General features: G+C 51.9%; 1 protein-coding gene and 1 long non-coding RNA gene across 4 annotated transcripts in view; one reads left to right on the top strand and one right to left on the bottom strand.

Moving 5' to 3' along the window:
• The first annotated feature begins 2,075 nt into the window (after positions 1-2,075).
• AMOTL1 (angiomotin like 1) overlaps positions 2,076-19,664 on the top strand; it is a 74,711-nt gene continuing 57,122 nt past the window's right edge. Inside the window, exons 1-2 of one of the 3 annotated variants that reach the window (XM_069808363.1) lie at positions 2,076-2,366; positions 4,945-4,995. In XM_069808363.1, the coding sequence (XP_069664464.1) occupies positions 2,282-2,366; positions 4,945-4,995 (136 nt within the window). In that variant the 5' untranslated portion in view covers positions 2,076-2,281. Of the gene's footprint in view, positions 2,367-4,944; positions 4,996-14,719; positions 14,832-16,299; positions 16,408-19,664 lie in introns of those variants that run through there. The other 2 variants (XM_069808364.1, XM_069808365.1) reach the window with 2 other exon arrangements.
• LOC138690167 (uncharacterized) lies at positions 6,166-15,803 on the bottom strand. Its single transcript, XR_011328989.1, has 3 exons — positions 15,613-15,803; positions 12,172-12,240; positions 6,166-7,040 (listed from the first exon to the last, which is right to left on the bottom strand). It is a non-coding gene; the product is annotated as an uncharacterized lncRNA (long non-coding RNA).

Genomic DNA, 19,664 nt, shown 5'->3' with positions numbered 1-19,664 from the left:
CTTTCAGAGAAAGGAGTGAATATGAGAAAGCCATTTTATCTTCTTTGATACATTGCCCTTTCGTTATTTCTCTCTTATACTTTTATTGAACTTGCAGACAAACCTCTCCCTTGGCAGGTGGAAAGAAGAAATTGCCAGCAGTACGCATTGATGAGATGCCTTTCAGTAGTGGAGCTATACAAATAATAGGTTTTTCATTTCAGTGGCTGAATGGAAAAATTGAAAATACTTTTTTGTTTTGGGTCACCCCCTAAAGGAGAATGTTTCTTTTCTTCTTTGATTTCTTTTCATAAGCATGGCACAAGACATTCTGGTTTGAGATTATTTAGTGCTTTTCATAACTTAAAAAAAGAAGAAAAAGGAAAAGAAAAAGCAAACTAGGTCACTTTCAAACCAAAAACATCATTTGAAAGAACAACAAAAAAGTTTCATTTTTTAAATGTCAAAAATGGAGCCTTGCAGCTTTTCTCAGAACTTTTTTTCTTCTCTTTCAGCTAAAACTAATTACATATTCAACCCAAATTCACCCAGAGTCTCAGTACTTCTTAATTGCACTTCAGGTGAATTTGCTACATCAAAAAAACTCCAGTCAAGCTCCGCCTGCACACGGCAGTGACCTGTCCTGTTTGCTGCTCAGCAAATGCATACGCACAAGTATTTAATTCTACTTAATTAAGGTGCTGAGCAAGAGACCATGTGAAATGACCTCTCGCAGGTCTGGCCAGCCAGGGAAGCACCGGCACAGCCATGATTCACCCTGGTGAGACCCGGCAGTGTGCTGGGGCTGGGGCTTGGGCTGTGCTGTGCTGGGAGCTACTGGGACCATACCCCAATGTGGGGCTGCTGCCCCTTCCCACAGCCCCCCCGGCTCCAGCATCTCCCCCCGGTGGGATGGTGGCTGGGAGGTACCAGTACTTGGGAAGTGCAGCGGTGTGGCTCAGCCATGCTTCGTTTCCCTGTGGAAACAGGGCCCATCCATCTCTTTCTTTGCCTGGATCCCTAAGGAAACGGTGCTGGTGTGCTGGTGTCCCTCCACTGCTACCTGCCCATCCCTGAATTAGGGCCCTGGCAGCATTAAATTACAACAAGTTCCTACAAATGATGATGATGAAAATCAGAGGCTGAGTAGGGATGCACAGCTGCCAGCGTGGTGAGTCTCAGTGGACTCACCTCGCCATGAAACCAGCTCCATTGGTGCCATTTGGGGTCCAGGTTTGCCTTAGACAGCGTTACGGAAAGTCCCTGTTGTCACCTCCTCTTCAGCATCTTCCCACAGAGACAAAAAAGCTCTGCAGTAACTTTTTGTTGCATCCAAACACTGTTGTGTGCTTCCTTGATAAATCAGAGGTTGTTGATGCTAGAAGGACTCTATTCACTCTCTGATCCCTGTAATCCTGAAAACTTAGGGAAGCATGAAATGCCCCTGTGTGCCTACCCAACCAGGGATGCACAGGTCCAAGGGGTCAGGGAGGGAAAATGTCTCCACGCATCTCCATGGATTCCCAGCTGCAGCAAACCTGTAGGTAGCACAGAATGCCTGATAGTCAGGAAAATAATGCAGTGTCTATGCCAGAAAGGGACTTTCTGGAGTTAGGAGCTTCAGCTTTAACTGCTCAGTAATCTCCATCCTTCCCTGGTGCCTCACAGCCATTGCTCCAGGGCTGGGGCAGTTGTGACAGCCAAGCGGCTAGTGGTAGCATCGGCTTGTAATGTGTAACTGGTAACTCCCAGCCTGTAACTCCTGTCCATGGAGGGTCTGGGATGCGGGAGCAAGGGCCAGCACCCCTGTCCACTGCCCTCACTGGCCAGGACCCCACAGCGGTCAGGCTGGGCACATATTGCTGAGAAACACATCCCTGACAGATGCCCTTGTGGCACATCACCTTGCTTAGAAATAAAAACCCATCCCTGCAAATATCATGAGGGATTAGGAATTTCTAAGCATTGGTCAGACTGACAACAGAAAATGGAAGAGGTCGAAGCATCGGTGGCCTTTTGACACAGCAGGGACACTTGTCGATAAGTGATAAGTTGAGGCTTGGCAGAGTCAGCTACTCCTTGGTCCAATAGTCCTCTGTGAGCCACACAGGTTTTTTTCTTGATTTTTTTTCTTTTCCTTTTTTCGTGAAATATTGACAAGACATTTTCCTCTGCTGGCGTAAGCTTCTCAGCAGCTGGCCATGGCGCAGACCACAACAGGCACTCAGAGTATCTTCTGGTTATTCCCCAGAGAGAGTGGCAGGAGGCATTGCAAGCAGATCTTTGATGCTGCCGATCAGAGATGGACCCTGGTGAAAACTGGAAGCTGGATGAAACCAACTGGTTGTCTCATGGTGGGACCCATACCTTTGCCAGTGTGAAAGGAGGTAGGACATGATTGCTAGTTTTTAATCCACCCGGTGAACGTGCTGGGAGCCTTCCCGATGTGCTGCTGCCATTCACTGTGCTGCCAGTGGTCCAAGGGGTTTTGCTGGGCTGTGTCCACAGCAAGGCAGTACTCACTGTGAAGGTGGGAAAGGTCTGACCTAAACTGCAGTGTCTTGCCAGGACCTGGCACACTGACACACACACTCAATCTGTGGCTTGTCTTCCTTCTCTGGAGTGGCCTTTTGCCAAAAAAAACCCCTCCGACACCCACCTTTTGGCAAGTTGATATGCCACTTGTGCTAGAGGTGACCACCCTCATTCTCCACAAGCAGGACTCTGCAGGTGGCAGTGGTTGGGGAGGAGTGAGGAGAAGAGCTGGTAAAATATTCCCTTCTCTCTTCAATCTTATTTGCATGGGACAGTTCAGGATGGCTCTAGGGAGACATGCTGTCCCAGCAGCGACAGGAGGGCTGAGGGCTGCCCCAGCTGACGTGCCCTGTGCAGGACCATTCAAGGTTTCAGCCCACCTTAGCATGGTACAAGACGTCCCAGCCCAAGGCTGGGGTCCATCTCTCACCAGAAATTGCCAGTCTCAGGAAAGCACTTGGGGCAGGTAAAATGGGAAAGAGCCAGCAGACCTATTTCCTCTGTCGGTACGTCTCTACCTAATTTCCAGCTAGCTGCTGTAATCTGCTTTTTAATCCCCATTCGAACATTTGGCAGAAGCAGCCACGTGTGCTCCCTGCTCAGCCCCAGCTCCTCTTTGTCACCGGAGGTCCCCGTCCCACAGGCCAGCACAGGGTCCCCCTCCTTGGGCAAAGCTCCTTCTTTGGCTGGGACATGCTGTGCCCCAGACTAAAACCAAAATAAACCCACAGCCTTCCAGATGACAGCACCTTGGGAACGGAAACATTTTGCTTTGATAAAATGCTTTGCTTATCTCCATCTGTTTCCCTTGGCTTCCTGCTGATAGCCCAGATGCCTGGGGAAGTGGAAAGGGACAGTCTGAGATGCAGCATCACCTCCTTTTCCAAGAGATCTGAATTAGATAAGTAGGTTTATGCTTTTGAACCCAGCAGCCCTCAGTTCAATCTCCCCAGCCAAGCACCACTGGGTGGCATCCTTATTATAGCACATTTACTGCTTCTGCAGGTACCCAGCCCAGGGCGGCTCCAAGGGACCAGCACAGGGATGATTGCTGTAGTCCATCCTTTTTCCCCATTAGGACAATCTCTGCTTCTGTTATTTTCTTAAAATCTTCACCATGTGCATGGTCCCTGTTACTGTTTATAGCTGTAATGGTCAAATGCCTGCTGAGTGCAGGATCCCGCTGTGCTTGGGTCTGTAAAGCAGAGGAAAGCAGAGTTGCTGCCATCAGGAGTTTATAAAAATCGAAAACAGTGAAATATCGATATACACTGGCTTTTGGTTTTGTGTGCAGCCCACTGCTATCCTAAACTAGTGGCTTACAGCTTAGTCTAACTGATGGGCCTAATAGCATTTTATAGGGGGTGCAAGATGTCTTAGAAATGTCACAGGTATGGATTGCTGTATGGTGTGTCATGCACCTGCCCTTCTTAAACATCCTCCTTGAACCCCCTAGGAACAGTCCACAGATTCCAGACTAAGAGGTTTGTTAGTCTAACCCATGCATTGAACAAATGCCATGAACCTGAAAGGAAAAAAAACCCACCAAAACCCCAAAAGAACAACAGAAAAAGAACCCATCTTCTGCAATTTTTTTTTTAAATTGCATCGAGTTTTTGCAATTCAGCAGCATTTTGACATTGCAAGAGATGTTTGAAAATGATGAAATCCATACCAACTCCAAGGCATAAATGGCATTTAACATTTGGCCATATGCTCCTATGTGGCCACAGGTCTTTCTGGCAGCGAGGGATCCGTGTGTGCTGCGCTCTGCAGCTGGGAGCAGACAAGAATGGGTGGGCTTGCGGTGGGATTGGTCTTGGGATCCAAAACAATCTCCCACAAGCTTTTGGTGAAAGATGCCACCAGCTCAGGGGTTTCCAGAGCCCATGGTCTAACCTGCCACAGGCACTGAGTAACAGCAATATTACTATCAGATGACTCAAGGGTTTGCTCAGCCGCTGAAAAATACCAGCCGGAGCATTTTCCGGCTCCCGCTGGTTAAACCTACTCCAGCTGCCATTGTCGGAGGAGACTGTAGCACGCAGGAGAGCTGTGCTGTGGGCAGGATGCTCCTGGCCATGTCCTGAGCGCCGGGCGAGCCAGGGAAAGGGAGCGGAGAGCTGTGGCACAGCTGGGGATCTGAGCGTGGGCAGGGATGGGGCAGCAGAACTCTTGCTCTTCAGCGATGCTGGAGAGGGGAGAAGGGTTCATCCTGCCAAGTCTCCATCTTGAGCTGGTTCCAAGGTTTTTCAATAACAGCTGGATTAAAAAGACCCCACAACACACATATGAAGGCTGTCAGGGGTGAACTGGAAGCAGGCTGAGCAGGGGCTTATCTGCAGTGTGATTAAACCAGCATTGTCACCCCAGCTTGCCACATTTACCTCTCCAGCTGACCTACCCGAGCATTTGTTCTTCTTCCCTCAGACAATGAGCTCTCCGAAGGTGCCCCAGCCCTCTTTGCTCTGGATCAGCTGGGTAAGTCCATGCGTGATACATTTTCCTCTTCCTTTTTTCCTATGTAGAGTAATTAGGAGATGACTTAAAACACAGGGCAGCCACTGAATGCTTTCCACTGCATAAATTTATTATCACCCGTGCCTCCTTTCTGTGTTGCTTTTGAACGCCATCCATCAGAGGGATGGAACAGCTCGATGCTAGATGTGTTTTGTACCTTTCTGTGTTAAATTGATGCAGAATTTTTTCCCTGGGGAGAGAAGCTCTCACCTTTCTGGTGCAGAGCGCTCTCGGATGCTGCTGCTTCTTAGCTGGGGGTTTGAGGCTTAGCCCACGGCTGGCACTGGAGCTTCTGTTACTTTCTAGTGTCTTGCAACATGATGAGGGCTTTTTCCCCCTGGGAGGCAGAAGTAGAGGTGTGTAAGGCAAGAGTGAAGAGTAAGACACCCAGGGAGAAAACAACCTCAAATGGGCATGGGAAGCTGAAGGCTTCAGAGGCTGAATCCATGGGGGAACCCTACCTGGCAGCAAGCTCTCCTTAAGCCCAGGGCCAAAGTCAAAAAAGATGTGTTTCTCAGGATGAGTTAGAGGTGCTCAAGGTAAGGTGGGGGCAAGGACTTGAGCTGCGTGACAGGAAGCTTCTGCAGGAGGGCTTCTGGCCAGCCAGCCCTGGAGGTCTGATGTGCAGGGAAGGGGGAAATCAAGCTCCCAGCCCCTGCTGAGAAAATGGGTGAAGACTGGAGATGCAGCATGCTGGAAAGTGCAAATTAGGTGTGTTGGGAGAGACATCGGGCTCAGGTCTGTGTACCCTGCCTTGCTCTTTGGCAGCATGGTGGGACCGCCCCGGCACACTGCAATGCCCGTCACCTTACACGACTGAGCACCGGCCCTTCCTCCCAAGAAAAAGGCACCCTCCTCTTCACTTTCAGGGCAATGAATTCTCCACCCTTTGAGATATTCAGAAGCTGTCTGGACATGGCTCTGGGTGACCAGCTCTAGGTGGCCCTGCTTGGGCAGGGGGCTTGGACCAGATGACATCCAGAGGTCCCTGCCAACCTCAACCAGTCTGTGATTCTCTGACTTCCCCGCTGCTCTTGACACCCACCTTGTGCCCAGTAAGGATGGTCCATGGGCACCCACTGGGCTGCTCACCACATGCAGCACTGGTGGAAACTTGGGGTAGGAGGGTAAAACTGCAGGAGCCCAGTATGGTGACTTGTATCATGTGTAACTCTCTCTGCTGTAAACCTCTGCTGCTAAGAGCCAGGATCTTGAAAAAATTCCTATAAATACAAAAATGCTTATAAACTGTATGATGGCGCTAGAAGAGGTAGCGGGGCCAGCAGCTGTTCTCACTGGCAATCTCGTACACTTGATCGTATTTTAAAGGAGTCCTTGTGAGTTCTCTCCACTTGGTGTCAGGATAGAGACTGCTCTGACATGCGTTCACCCAGAGGAGTGTCTAACAGGGAATGGGAATAAAGCCAAGAGCCTTCCCTTGGCTGTCTCATTCATTACCCAGTTGCGGTTAAAAGAAGTCAAGTAACTTTAAAATGCATTTTCTGTGACACAGCTTCCACCAGCTCCTTTTCTTCTTGATCTTCCACATCTTATCCCTTGAACGGTGCCTTCCCTCAGTGACCCATGCCCGTTTCTCCTAACCTTGGCAAACTCTGCAAGTCCTAGCAAACGTATTCAGTGACAAAGAACAAGCTCCCTCTCCTGCAAAACAAGATTTGGTTGGTTTTAGTTGAGCAGCAAAGAAATGTATTAGCAGCTAGACAGATGTTTTAGATGTGCAAAATGAGGCTCGTGGTGATACCTGGTCAAGGGGCAGGACCCTGGAGGGGCAGGGATCAGGGCTGAAACACACGACAACCAGCTTCCTAGCATTCTCTTCGTGTTAATGGGGAAATAGTCTGTGCCACCCAGTGTGATCCATTGCCTCCTGAGGTGGTGGTTGGCATCTCCCAGGGCTTCTGCACAGCCCCGTTCCCAGCCAAGGGGCAGCAGGAGCTCCTCGGACACCGCTTTCCTCTGCACAGCAGGATTAGACATCCCTCAGTCTGGAAAAGATTATTCAAACCAGTGCATGTATCACCTTACATTTCCACTCTGCTTTCCAAACGCAGCACAAGACATGATTGCTCCATCCAAGGTAGACAAGACAGACAAAGGATGTGAGATAGCAGAACAAGCAATGGAAAACTGATCTCTCCTCTTGCCTCCCTCCTGGCTGGTGAGTTTTCAGCTGGATCAGTCTCCTGACCTGAGTCATGCGCAGCTGTGTGGTCTGCGGTGCCAGGCGAGCGAGGGGGTAAGAGCAAGCACATGTTGAAGGGGGAGAGGACAAGACCATCCCAGTAGCAGCTTGGATGTATGCTGTGTTGAAACAATTGTGTAACCAGGGTCTGAGAATACCAGGTAAAAAATACTCAGCCCTGGTCAAACCAGCCACCTGAACAGGAGAAGTTATTAGCAGAGGAGCAGAGAATAAAGCAGCATTATAATAGCAACATCCTGAGACAAAACATCAATACCGTAACAAAGCATCACCACCATAAAAATCACAGAAAAGCAGGTCTGAGCGGGACTTTGAGAGGTCAGCTATGCCTCCCTCCTGCCTGAAGGCAGGGCTAGTGCCTCCTGTTCACCCACCACCCCCCATGGAGGACCAACCTGTCCTGGCAGCCTTCCCAGGCAATCCACCCCAGTGCTTCACTGCACTGGAAGGGTTTTCCTGGTGTCTAATTAAATTTCTGTAATTTAAGCCAATTATGCATTGTGCTGCTGAAGGCAGGCATAAGCAGGGAAAAGGCTTTCCATGGGTCAGAGTGAGTGTTTCTTGTTCTCTGTGTGGGGACTGAAGGAGAATCCCAATAGAGGATTACTGGATCGCATCCTTTTTTTCATACTCATCAAGTCTGCCTCGACCTCCAGTCCTGCAGCCAGGTTTCTGGCAGCTTGTCCCAGCCTGCTGTCAACTGTAAACATAAAAAGCCATGCTTGGATTTTGAGTCATCCGTGGAAATGCTGATCAGTACCAGATTTACGAGAGGTTTTTTGCGTCACCTCATGGCATGAGTAACTAACCTCCAAGAACGGTTTTGACCAGTCGTGCATCCATCTTTTCATACTTTCTTCTAGTCCAGGTGTCCCTGTCTTGCTTATAGTGATACCATATGACACAGTATCACAAGCCTTACTTATACACCAACATATACGGCATCTGCACCTCCCCCCTCATCTACAAGGTTTATTACCTCATTGCAGAAGATTAGATGAGTCTGACCAGCTCTGTCCTTGCTGAATCTGCACTGGCTATTACTCATATCCTCCTTTTCTACATGTTTGCGAAGCCTTTGGTCGTTCCAGTGCTTCCAAGGATGGCATTAACAATGACTGGGAAATCACTTCTTAACTCTTCTTTCTCTCCTTGTCTTGAAGACTGGTGCTCTGCTTGCCATGCCCAACCTTTGGAAACCTCTCTGTGGTCTGCTGCTGTGTAAGTCAGTGCATGGCTCACCTGTACCTTGAGCAGTGAGCACATTTCTGAGGTTCCCCGGAGAAGTACCAGGCAAGGGAGGCAAAGGTGACCAAGGGACAGAGCAGCTTCTATGAAAGCAGACACTGAGTAAACTACAACTCGATGATGCCGAAAAGAGATGCTTGAAGGAGGATACAGTAGAAGTACAAGACTTATGAAGGAGGATACAGCAGAAGCACAAGAATTATAAATGGCGTAGAAGTAAATAAGTGCAAGAGAGACACGGACATACTGGACAGAGCCCCGCAAAGGGCCACGAGGATGATGAAGGGGCTGGAGTGTCTCTCCTGTGAGGAAAGGCTGAGAGAGCTGGGACTGTTCAGCCTGGAGAAGAGAAGGCTCTGGGGGATCTCATCAATGTCTCTAAGTACCTGTAGGGAGGTTGCAAAGAGGTCGGAATCAGGCTCTTTCCAGTGGTGCCCAGCGCCAGGACCAGAGGTGATGGGCACAACCTGAAACACAGCAGGTTCCCTCTGAACGTCAGGAAATGCTTTTTTTCCCGTGAGGGTGACCGAGCGCTGGCGCAGGTTGCCCAGGGAGGTTGTGGACTCTCCGTCCTTGGAGATACTCAAAAGCCATCGGGACGTGGTCCTGGGCAACCGGCTCCAGGTGGGCCTGCTCGAGCAGGGGGTTGGAGCAGACGACCTCCAGAGGCCCCTTCTGACCTCAACTGGTCTGAGATTCTGTGAAATAAGGAAAGGCTTAAAACAACCCAAAGGAAGTATCTCTTCACGCAGTGCACAATTGCATTGTGCAACTCACTGCCACAGAATGTCCAGGGTGCCAAAAGTATGAGTGGGCTGAAAAAGTGATGAGAAAACATCATGGAAGAAAGGTCTAGGAAGGGCTCTCAAACCTGATGATGCAGCTACAACCTCTGGCTCAGGAAAGGAAACGGGACCACGTACCAGAGGAAACAGCATTTGCGCTTGTACTGTTCCTTGTGTTTTCTCTGCAGTCATCTACCGGAGGCCACATCAGAGAGAGGACACCGGGGGCTCTTAAACTTTGGTATAATCCAACGTGGTCCTTCTTGTCTTTCCTTAGGTCCACAGTGACTAACCAGAAGAAAAAACCAATACAAACCCACACCTCCTCTTCCTTTCCTTTCTTCATCTGTCTCTCCTCTCCCACAGCTTTGGCTGCTGGATTTCAGCAGATATGAATCAGACAGTGACTGTTGTGTTCCTTTTGTTCTGTAAATGATTAAAACAGAACATTTCACACTTGCTTTGTGGCCCAGCAGAGGAATGCTGCATTGTCTCCTTGGCAAGTCTCGAGGTGGAATTTCTGGCCATGGAGAAAGTGAGGTCAGAGAGAGAGAAACTCTCCCAACAGGGGAACATGTGCAGACTGCTTCGCTGTCTCTCTCCCATGATTGCATGTCTTCTCCCTGTCTTCCATTCCCTCATCCCTCCCCTCTTTTCCACCTCCTTCCTGCCCCACTGGCAATTTTTCTTCTTGCTGCTTTAAAATGATGTGGAGGAATATCGGAAAAAAGAAAGAAGACTGATTGAAAAATGCAAGGTGAAAGCCCCCAGTCCAGAAAGCCCTGGGTAGACTAATGAGAATGTGATGAAATGGAAAAATAAAGTGGGAGTGGGGGGTATGAACCCCATGCTGCCAAAATCAAGATGAAAATGCTTGTGTAGGAGATGCAATATCTCAGTGGAAACCCCCAGGACCTGTGCCTCACATTTCCTGACAGCCGACCAAAGGAGGGATTAGTTGGCTGTGCTATTTATACCTGCACCCTGGGTACGGTCAGGCTGCTGGAGGAGGCTCCCTGCAACAGCAGCTTGCAGGAAACACTGCTTTTGTGATACCGTCTGCCGGGAGAATAAATACGCCCAGGAATGAAATCCCATTGGATAAATAAAAAGGGAAGGAAAGAAAAAGCCCTGGTCCCTGCCCTATTTGTTCCCACTTCTTTGTAGCCATCCAGCTGTTTCTTTTTCTTTGTTGTCCTGACCTCATCTTGTACTGGAGCGAATCCAGAGAGTGAGTGCTCTGCTTAGCTGTCTTCTGCCAGAAACCAAACAGGTCAAGTTATTAGAGAAAAACGAAAGCTCTTTGGCAGAACTGGAAAAACAGATGTGCGGAGATATTTCTGCTGCCTCCAAATACAATGCTGTCTGTGAAGTGCGTATCAGAGGGGACCTGATAAATATGCACAGTTGTCACTGTGAAAATCTTAACAGTAGCTATTAATTTATCAGGGTAAGTTTCTTTGGGGCTCCCTGAGCTGCTGAGCTCACTGGCTGCCTGGTAGCAAGATTGCTTAAAAACCTTCCGCAGATGTGGGTTTGAAAGCGCTGCTCCAGCCCTGCAAGAGGATTCGCCTCTGCTCAGTAGTTAGAGATGCTTCAGGGATGCTTGAGGATGGGTAGAAGGGTCTCTGCTGAAAGGAGATGTGCGTGCTGGGTGAGTGAAGCCTGTGACTACCAGGAAGAGGTAGGACTGTCTCCACCTGAGATAATGGTAAGGGCATCTTTCATGTCGAAGGCTCTGGGTCTTTTATTTACTGAATTTACTGGGTGAAGCTTTCTACGCAATCTATTCTGATTTCTTGATTCAGCTCTTGCTGTGGTCTCAACATCGCACAGTGGTCATTCGTGCCATCGCCAGCGGTGGTGTTAACAGGGCTGTAACTCTCTGGCTGCCCATCGGCCGTCGTTAAAAGCAGCAGCGACAGCAAGAAGTGAAACTGCGTGCAGGCATTTGGGGTTGCCGCAGTGTCAGGCTGAGCGGGACAATTATTTGTTTGCTTGCAGCATTAGGAATCTGTGGGATTACACGCATGGGTGGGTGCAAATGTAACGAGCGTCAATACTCGGGTGCGCTTGTGGTTTGGGATGGCCAACCACTTAGAGCGGTTGCAACCAGTAGCAACCGCTCAGAGCTCCCCAGCCGTGGGGGATTTGGGATGGCGCAGGGATGCTGAGTGATCCAGGGGACTGCTAATTGCTGAGCCAGGGAGGCACCTGGAAGTGCTTCTCCCTTCCCACGCAGCTCGCCAAAATGCTTGGGAAATCCATGAGAGGTGTTTATTTTCCATGGCAGGTCACAACAGACATGTGCCTCCAGCCCGTGGATGATGCGTGTCTCCTGGATCCGTAGTTACCAGGGAGAAGCGGGAGGGAGGCAGTGAAGCGAGATGGCACTGTCAGCTCCGCTCCGCTGACCTGACAACTGGAGTTGTGGTGGCACTTGGCCCCGGCTGAGTAGGTTAGGACCAAAAGGGGTGGAAAGATGAACTTCTTTCCTTCCCCAAGTTCATTGGAGAAACAACATTAAACCAATAAGTAAATAAAGAAAATTAAAAGACAAAAATAATGGAGCTATTCCCAAATTGGGGGAACAATCTATTTTAAAATATAAATAAATAAAGGAATAAATAAATACATATAAAAATAGTGGAGCTGCAAAGGGGAGAAGCTTGAAGGGCAGTTGCCTTTCCCTCCTGGGCAGACACAGCTTACCAGTGGTTATCAGACGTATCAAACCACAGAGGGACTAGAGACCTCCCTCCCCAACCTACTGTCCTTCGCGGCCACTTATGGAGTTGAACAGGAAGAAGATTTTGAAAATCACATGGAAACACATACCGGAAAATGAATAATGTGGGGGAAAAGAGAAACAACACTTACCTTGGCAGAAAAAAAGGCTCTTTTCCTTGGAAACGTAACCACATGGTTCACAAGGTTCTTGCAATGCTGCTGAAAGACAAGGCAGCAAGATAATCCTTTTTCTTGACATATTTATTCCTCTAGCACTGAAATTGTCACTGATCATCACGCAGCAGTAGGTAAAAGGGGAGCATAGACTGTGGGGCCAGAATGAGATATAAAATAAGCCCTTGGACAGGCTGGATCTGCTTGTCCCAGGGTGGTACAGCCAGACTGCACCCAGTCCCCCATGACACAGACTGTGAAGCAGAATAACCAAAATAATGTGTCCCATTTTGCCCAACCAAATGATAAAGTTGGAGCATGCCAAAAAGTAGCGCTTGAATTGCCATTTTGAACTGGGCTCGGTGAGCAGTGCCATCATCCAACTTCATCCACTGCTGTGAACAGGCACCTAACAAGTCGAGGGCAAAATTTCACCTTCATTTACACCTGAACGGGTTCGTGGTTTGCCTGTGTCTATAAGCAAAGCCAACATTTATCTCTGGAGGAGGTAGGAGAGGGCAGCTATACAATCTGAAAAACCAAAGGCCAGTTCTTCCAGGGGACCGAGGTGTCTAACTCTATCTGTTGTCAAAGTCCCCCATGATTTTGCAGAGGATTTAGCATTTAAAAACCTTAATTTGTGCCTGACTTGCTCTGAGATACTCAGGGCATCTTCAGGAGGCAAGGGAACAGAACATCCCTCTCTTGTCCAAGTCTGGTACCCTAACCTCTAGCCTGTGTTTTCTCCCCTGAGGAGGCTAAATTGTGTGCCAAGGATGCGATGGTTCCTTTGCCTGCCCCTGGAACAGCAGAGTATTTGCAATTCTCTGCTCTCCTGCTTGAGCGTAACCCCAGCCTGTATTAGGTGACCTCAGGGAGACAGCTAATAGCTGCCTCAGTTTCAAAGCTTCAGAGAGATACCTGCAGGGACAGCACCCGACTGCCACCTTGCCTTGCACGCCAACACGGAGAGATGGGCACCGCTGAGGATGCTCAGCTCACATGGGAAACGTAGTTCTGGGGTAACTGCTGCCACGGGAGATGTGTGGATGTGGGTGCCAGGGAACCCGATTTCACCATCAGTATTTTGCCCTCCTTTGCCCCTTTCCCATATCCTATAGTTTCCCCGTCTCTCGCACCTAAGCAAAACCCAAACTCCGAGCAAAGCTCAGGTTTGCGATTCGAAAAAGCAATGCCTCAGACTGCTGCGATTCACAGAGTGGACCCAGCGCCTGGAGCTGCTGGAGTCCCGACTGCATCCATCCAGCCCTGTGGCGATGGTCCGGGGCCAGCTCCCATCTTGCCATGCCTCTTTACAGGGCTGCGGTGGTGCTGGGTGCGTTCCTCTTCAGCCTGTTGCTGCATTCCTACCTGCTTTTATCCCTTTGGCACAGTATTTAGGAAGCAGAAGCCACTGTCAGTGCCTTTGGGGGCTGAAAAGCTCGTCTGTGTGTTACGGGCTGGGAGAAATGAGTACAAATAGAATGGATAATCCTGGCGTCGCTGGGCAGCTTGCTGGACTGAAGAAGGTTGGAGCAACGAGATGGGGAAACCCAAGCAGCGTGCTGGCAGCGCCCGTCATCCGAGAAGAGGTCTGCCCTGTGGGGCCGTGCTGGGAAAAGGATGCAGAGGGACAGCTGAACCCAGTTTGTGCCCACATGGCCCCGAGAAGGGGAACAAAGCGTGGTGCGAACACCTGCGGAGGTGTCCCATGCTGTCCCCTGCGCCAGACCCTTGGCAGTAGGGCCAGGGTGGGCTGGGGAGACGAAGCGGTAGCTCCAGCCTTAACGAAAACATGTCCCACAGGGCTGGTGTGCTGAACTGTAAAGAGACCCTGAGCTGACAAACGTGCTGTGTTCCTGTTACCGCAGCGCCCGTGTCCGGCATCGGCCAGAAATCCCTTGACGTCAGGGGATATGTGCATCTCCCGCTCACGCGAAAATGCGCGACGAAGTGGGTGGGCAGCACGGGAAAGGGGCTGCGTTTAGGAACGGGGAGTTTCAGAACGGCGGGGGGTGCTGCCCCAGCTCCCCACGGGCTACATCCAGCCCAGTGGCTCCCCAGCAGCCACCCCCTCCTCCAGGCGCAGCAGCTGGAGCCCCTGGGAGACGGGGAGGATGCCTGGGGTTACCGCACGGGCGTGGGCCTCGGGGTAACTCCTATGGGCGGTGGGTGGGATCCCAGGGACCCCGCGCCGGTACGTCCGGTGGGATCCAGGTCCCACGCACCCCCAGGCACGAGGTGGGCAGGCCGTGCTGCCACACACGCTCACCCCCGGGGGCACCCAGCTGTCTCCCGCGGCTCCGTTTCCCCGGCCCAGCCCGCGTCCCAGCCCGGGCCGGGGGGGGGGGGGGGGTGTGTTGGGGGGGGGCGGTCGGGCCGCCCCCGAACCCACCAGCCCCCTACCCTTGGTGGGAGGCGCCTGCGGTGACGTCACCCCGGACACCGCCCCCCTGCGGGAGGTGCGGGGCTGGCCTGGCCCCGCCCCCCGGCCCCGGCCCCGCCCCCCCGCCGTGCGGCCGGCCCCGCCCCGCCCCGCCCCGGCCCGCGGCGGCCGGCGGTGCGCGCCCGGGGGCGGCGGGGAGCGGCGCGGATGGCCAAGGTGCTGCCGGGGGCGGCGGGGCGCGGAGCCGGAGGTAACGGTAACGGCGGGGTGGGCGGTGGACGCGAGGCGTGGGTCCGCGTGTCGCCGGCGCGCGCCTGTGCGCACACACACACACACACACACGTGTGCGTGGGAGCGCGTCTGCCTTTGTCCACGCGCGTCCCGGGGAGAGCGCTAGACGCGGCGCGTCCCCGTTGCGTGCGGGAGCGCCGGTGCCGGCCGTCCCTTCTCGTGTCCGGCCGTGCCGCGGGGCGGGCGCTGCGTGGGGTGCCGCTTCCCGGGGAGCTGCCCCGCCGCCGCTGCCCCGGGACCCTGCCCCGCGGCACCCCCCCCACCCCGGGACCCTGCCCCGCGGCACCCCCCCCACCCCGGGAGCCGACGCGCAGCTCCCCCGGGGACTGCCCCGCTGCTGGACCCAGCGCGCCCGGCTGCCCGCGGGCAGCGTGGAAACCCCACCCGCTGTGGGAGCGGGGGCGAGTTTATCCCTCCCCCGCCCCGCCGCACCGTCGGGGCCGAGCAGCTCGGGCTGGCCGGCGGCGGGCCACTACTGCTCCATGTTTCCCCACCCCGCGCCCTCCCTTCCCCGAGTCCTACTTGTGCGAATTTTCTCCGGAAAGGCAAAACCGCGGCGGGTGGGCGAGCCGGGGGCCAGCGCCGGAGCGGCCGCCGGCCCGGTGGGGGCTGTTGGCGGCGGGTCGGGACGGAGGGACGGGGCCGGGCGCTGAGGGGAGCCGCCTCCGGCTTTCCCGGGGAAGAGCGAAACGAGCGGCCGGGGCGGCGGCGGTGGGGGGGGGGGGGGGGACGGGACACACGTTTCCAGCTGGACCCGGCGCGGCCGCTTGTGTTTCGGCAGCAGCGATCGCAGCGTGCCCGGGGGTCCCTCGGCGGCAGGCTGTCACCGCCGGTCCCAGCCCTGCCGCCCGGGGGAGCGGCGGGCCTCGGAGGGGCCCCCCCCCCGGGAGCGCCCGTCGGGGAGACGGCGGGTCCGGTCCCGTCCCGTCCCGTCCCGTCCCGCTCCGCTCCTCCGCTGCGGACGAGCCGCGCCGCTGCGGGCTGCGTGGGGAGGGCAGGGCAGAGCCGGCGGGCAGGGCCTCCCACGCCGGGAGAGGGTTTTCTCACGCTGTTGTTGCAGGGGGATGGCGAGAGGGAACTTTTAGACTTACCCTTCCTACCCCTGCAGGGAGAGCGGAGATAAACTCCGGGTTAAAAACAAAACAGCGTTGAAAGAGGAGGAAGAAAACCCCACGTGAATCTAACTCGAATCCTCCTGCCAGGGTTTGTGATTCATAGTTTTAAATACAGGAAGGTCGCTGCTTGGTCTTTTTCCTCTTTTCGATGGAAAGAGGGTGGGTTTTTTTTCTCTTTCCTGGTGCTGTGTGGACGTCCCGGGAGCGGTGGGCTGCTGCCCGCCCGCCCGCCGGAGACCGAGATCGGGCTGCTAAGGCACCTGCAAGGCCCTTATCGGGCATCCGCTGAGCTGAGGTTTTGTCTTTTTTTGTATAAAAACAAGCCTAAAAAGCTTTCTGAGAGAGGGGTGGCCATGAAGATGAGGAGTCCGCTGATTTTTCCTGTGCGCAGCTAGCTGGCAGTGCCGTTCCTGCTTACAGGTGTGCATGGAGATATATATTTATGTATATATTTTCGATATAGATATATTTTTACATAGATGTAGAGATATAAAAATATATATGTAGATATATGTTTATATTTTTTATGTGTCTACATATAGGTATATATGACTACACATATAGATAAATCTAAAATACACTACATATATATTTATATTTTTCTGTGTGTGTGTGTATATACAATGTATGTATTTATATATATGGTCATTGCTAATGGCCAGAAAAGCTCTTAAAAGGGTCCTATAAATACCTTATCAAGAAACGCCCGAGTGGTGAGGGCAGGGAGTATCGGGTGGGCGAGAGCCCGCAATAAAACCCTCGCGGGGGTTGCGCTGGGTGCATGCCATGGCCCTGCACAGAAGGGCCATGTCCTGCCCAGCCTTCCTCATCCTCAGCCCCGACTGGAGCAGTGGTGTGAGGGGATGAATTCCGGGGGCTGGTTTTAGGTTGTTAAACAGGGAGAGATGCGCGCCCCAGTGTTGCTGGGGCTGGGGCCCCTGGTTTCCCCAGGCTGTGGGGGGCCGGTGGAAGCCCCCCCATCACCTGCACGTCCATTCTCTTCTTCCTCTGTCCTCATGTCCATCGCTCCCCTTTGCTCTCTGCAAGCGTTTGGCAGGGGGAGCTTTGCTTTCCCTTTTCTTTTGGAAAGCACTCGGCTGCTGGACGAGGGTGGCTTTGACCCAAACAAGCACGTGCTGCCTCTCCAAAGCCCCAGTGCCCGCAGGATCGGTGGTTGCTCTCCCGTACTGTTCATTTCCATGCACCTGCGACGTTGTGAGCGAGCGTAGGGGCCGTTCCCGGGGTCCTGGCCCCGCACGGCGATCTGGGCCAAACCTTCCACACGTCAGCATCCTGGATGGAGGGACTGACGCACGGAGACAGCTCTGGTGCTCCCCGCAAGAGCTCCTCTGCGAGGAAACGCTGGCACGGAGCTGAAAGCATTGCATTTCCCCAGCAAAGAGACACCGAAGAGGGTTTTATAGGGATCCCAGCAGCAGCCCCGGGTGGGATGTGCGTGGGGCTGCCCAGGGGATCAGGCTCAGCCGGATTCTTGGGATGCACGTGGAGGTTTCAGGACGACGTGGAGATGTTACTGCTGACCGCTGCAGCTTTCCTTCGGGAAACGAAAGCCTGATGGTCCCCAGTGCCATTTTTTTTAACACCAATAGGCGTATAACTCACTTTAAAGGCCAGATCTGGTATAAATGTTATTTGATGCTAAGGTGGGAGTACGTGCCTTGCGCAGCCTCCTTGTCCTGGAAACCATTAGGAGGACGGCTGCATACTCGGGTTTTTGCACAGAGACTATCTGCTAATGTAATAGTCCCCGTGGAAACTTTAGTGCTCGGGAATATTTTGTGGATTTGGGAAAAATCCCAGGAGGATTTTTGGTTTCATACAGCAATTGCTTTTTGGCAGCTTTGGGATAGATGTAATCTGGTTCCCATTTGCATCCCAAATTTTTAAATGGAACAGCCTGCCTTCGGCTTAGGGCAGAAGTAGAAATAGATGGAAGTAGATAGAAAATAATAGTAATAACAAAAGAACAACATCACCTCATAAAAAAAATTGCTAGGGCAACTTTTCTATTGAAATGTTGCATTTAGGAAGTATATCTGTCCTTTTTTGGTCCCTTAAGTGACTTTTTCAGTAGGTGGGATGCTGCTTTGGATTTAAATCTGGAGTAAATCTGTAGAAGCTGGTGAAATCACTCCAGATTTGGACCAGTGCATGCGAGGGCAGAGTTTTGCATTGCAGTAAGGTGTACCCCGTGTGTGGCAGCAGGTTCTGCAGCGTTTGCTGGCTCTTGGTGGCCTTGCCCAGCCCCGGCATGTCCCACTGCAGTGCGTGGCCGTGCCTTTCCCCACGCAGCACACGTCAAGGCAGCACCTTTCGAGGAGCGGGGTGATCTATAGGGGATGCCACATCTCAGGAAAACATAGCGTGGGATTAAGTAACTGAGCAATACTTGGTTATCTGCTCTGACCATATTGGTTAGCACAAATATAAAAGTGATTTAGACAACAGTAACTCCAGTGGCCAAGGCTCAGGCTGGAAAATAATGACATTATTTTATTAATTTAATTCAATTTAATGAATAATTTAATGAATGAAAATACTTCTAGTGAAATCCAGTCTCTATTTAAGACCTCAAACAGCTGAAGTCATTAAAAAACTGTTATTCCTCTGCCCTCCCTCCTCACTGTGTATGTCATGGGCAGATATTTCAGTGAAGTCCCTGCCGGGCTGGGGGACGACACGCAGATCCCCCGAGGTGTCTGGAGGGCAGGAGGCATCCGGGTCCCCCCCAGGGACCTGGTCTGGGCTCCTGCATCCCGCAGAGGCGGAGAGGCACTTCTTGGGGGGGGCACCCCGGGATGGCTACCTGGAGTGGGCAGGGGGTCCCTGCCAGTGACACGTCCCATCCCCTGGGACGTGTCCCCCTGCCTGCGACGTGCATTGTTTTGGGGCTGGTTTTGAGGCGGCGGCTCCACGCCGTCAGCCGTTACTGTGATTTTCCCTGTTCTAAATCTGAGCTCAGCCATCTGGGAGCGGGAACTAAAGGCAATTATCTTGTTAGCACTTCTGTGTATAATACCTTTATTAAATTTTTGCATTTTAAAAGTGGCTGAATGTAAATTGCGTGTAATGATTTAATAATGGAAGGCTCATAATTTTAGTATATATTCTGGTGGGAAGAATGTTTAATTTCTTTTTCCTTTAGACATGACACTTAAGAATGCAAGGGCTCCTCTCAGTGTAGGGTTATCACGAGCAGTTCTTCACACGGATCAAATGAAGAACTGTGGATCCTTAGCCTATGGTTTGTTGCCTGTGTTAAAAAAAAAGGAAAAGCTCTAGAAATCTGAAGATCCATATGATAGAGTTCAATGCCTGCATTTCCAGTTAGAGAGTACTGTACAGTCTTTGTACTATTTTTGTTCTGTCCTTATCCCAGGCTCCTTTGTATGCTGCAAGTTTGTGGGAATGACTCAGGGAGAAAGCTATTTAACCTAAAGGACACCACTGGCAAAAAAAATAGATGGATAACGAGCGATGTCAGTGACTGCGAGTGGGAACCGAGAAGAATATTTTTGTGTATCTGAGGAAGAGGATCCTGAAACCTCCTCCAAATGGGGGAAAAAAAAAAAAAATCCTCTTCTTCAGATGCTGTTTATTCAGTTCAATAAAGGAGTTTTATAATACGGTTGCTCGAAGTAACAAGGAACTAGACT

Source organism: Haliaeetus albicilla, chromosome 20 (genome assembly GCF_947461875.1).
Source record: "Haliaeetus albicilla chromosome 20, bHalAlb1.1, whole genome shotgun sequence".
Taxonomy (NCBI): domain Eukaryota; kingdom Metazoa; phylum Chordata; class Aves; order Accipitriformes; family Accipitridae; genus Haliaeetus; species Haliaeetus albicilla.
Note: the sequence above shows the minus strand (reverse complement) of the source record. Positions and strands in the feature narration are given on the sequence as shown.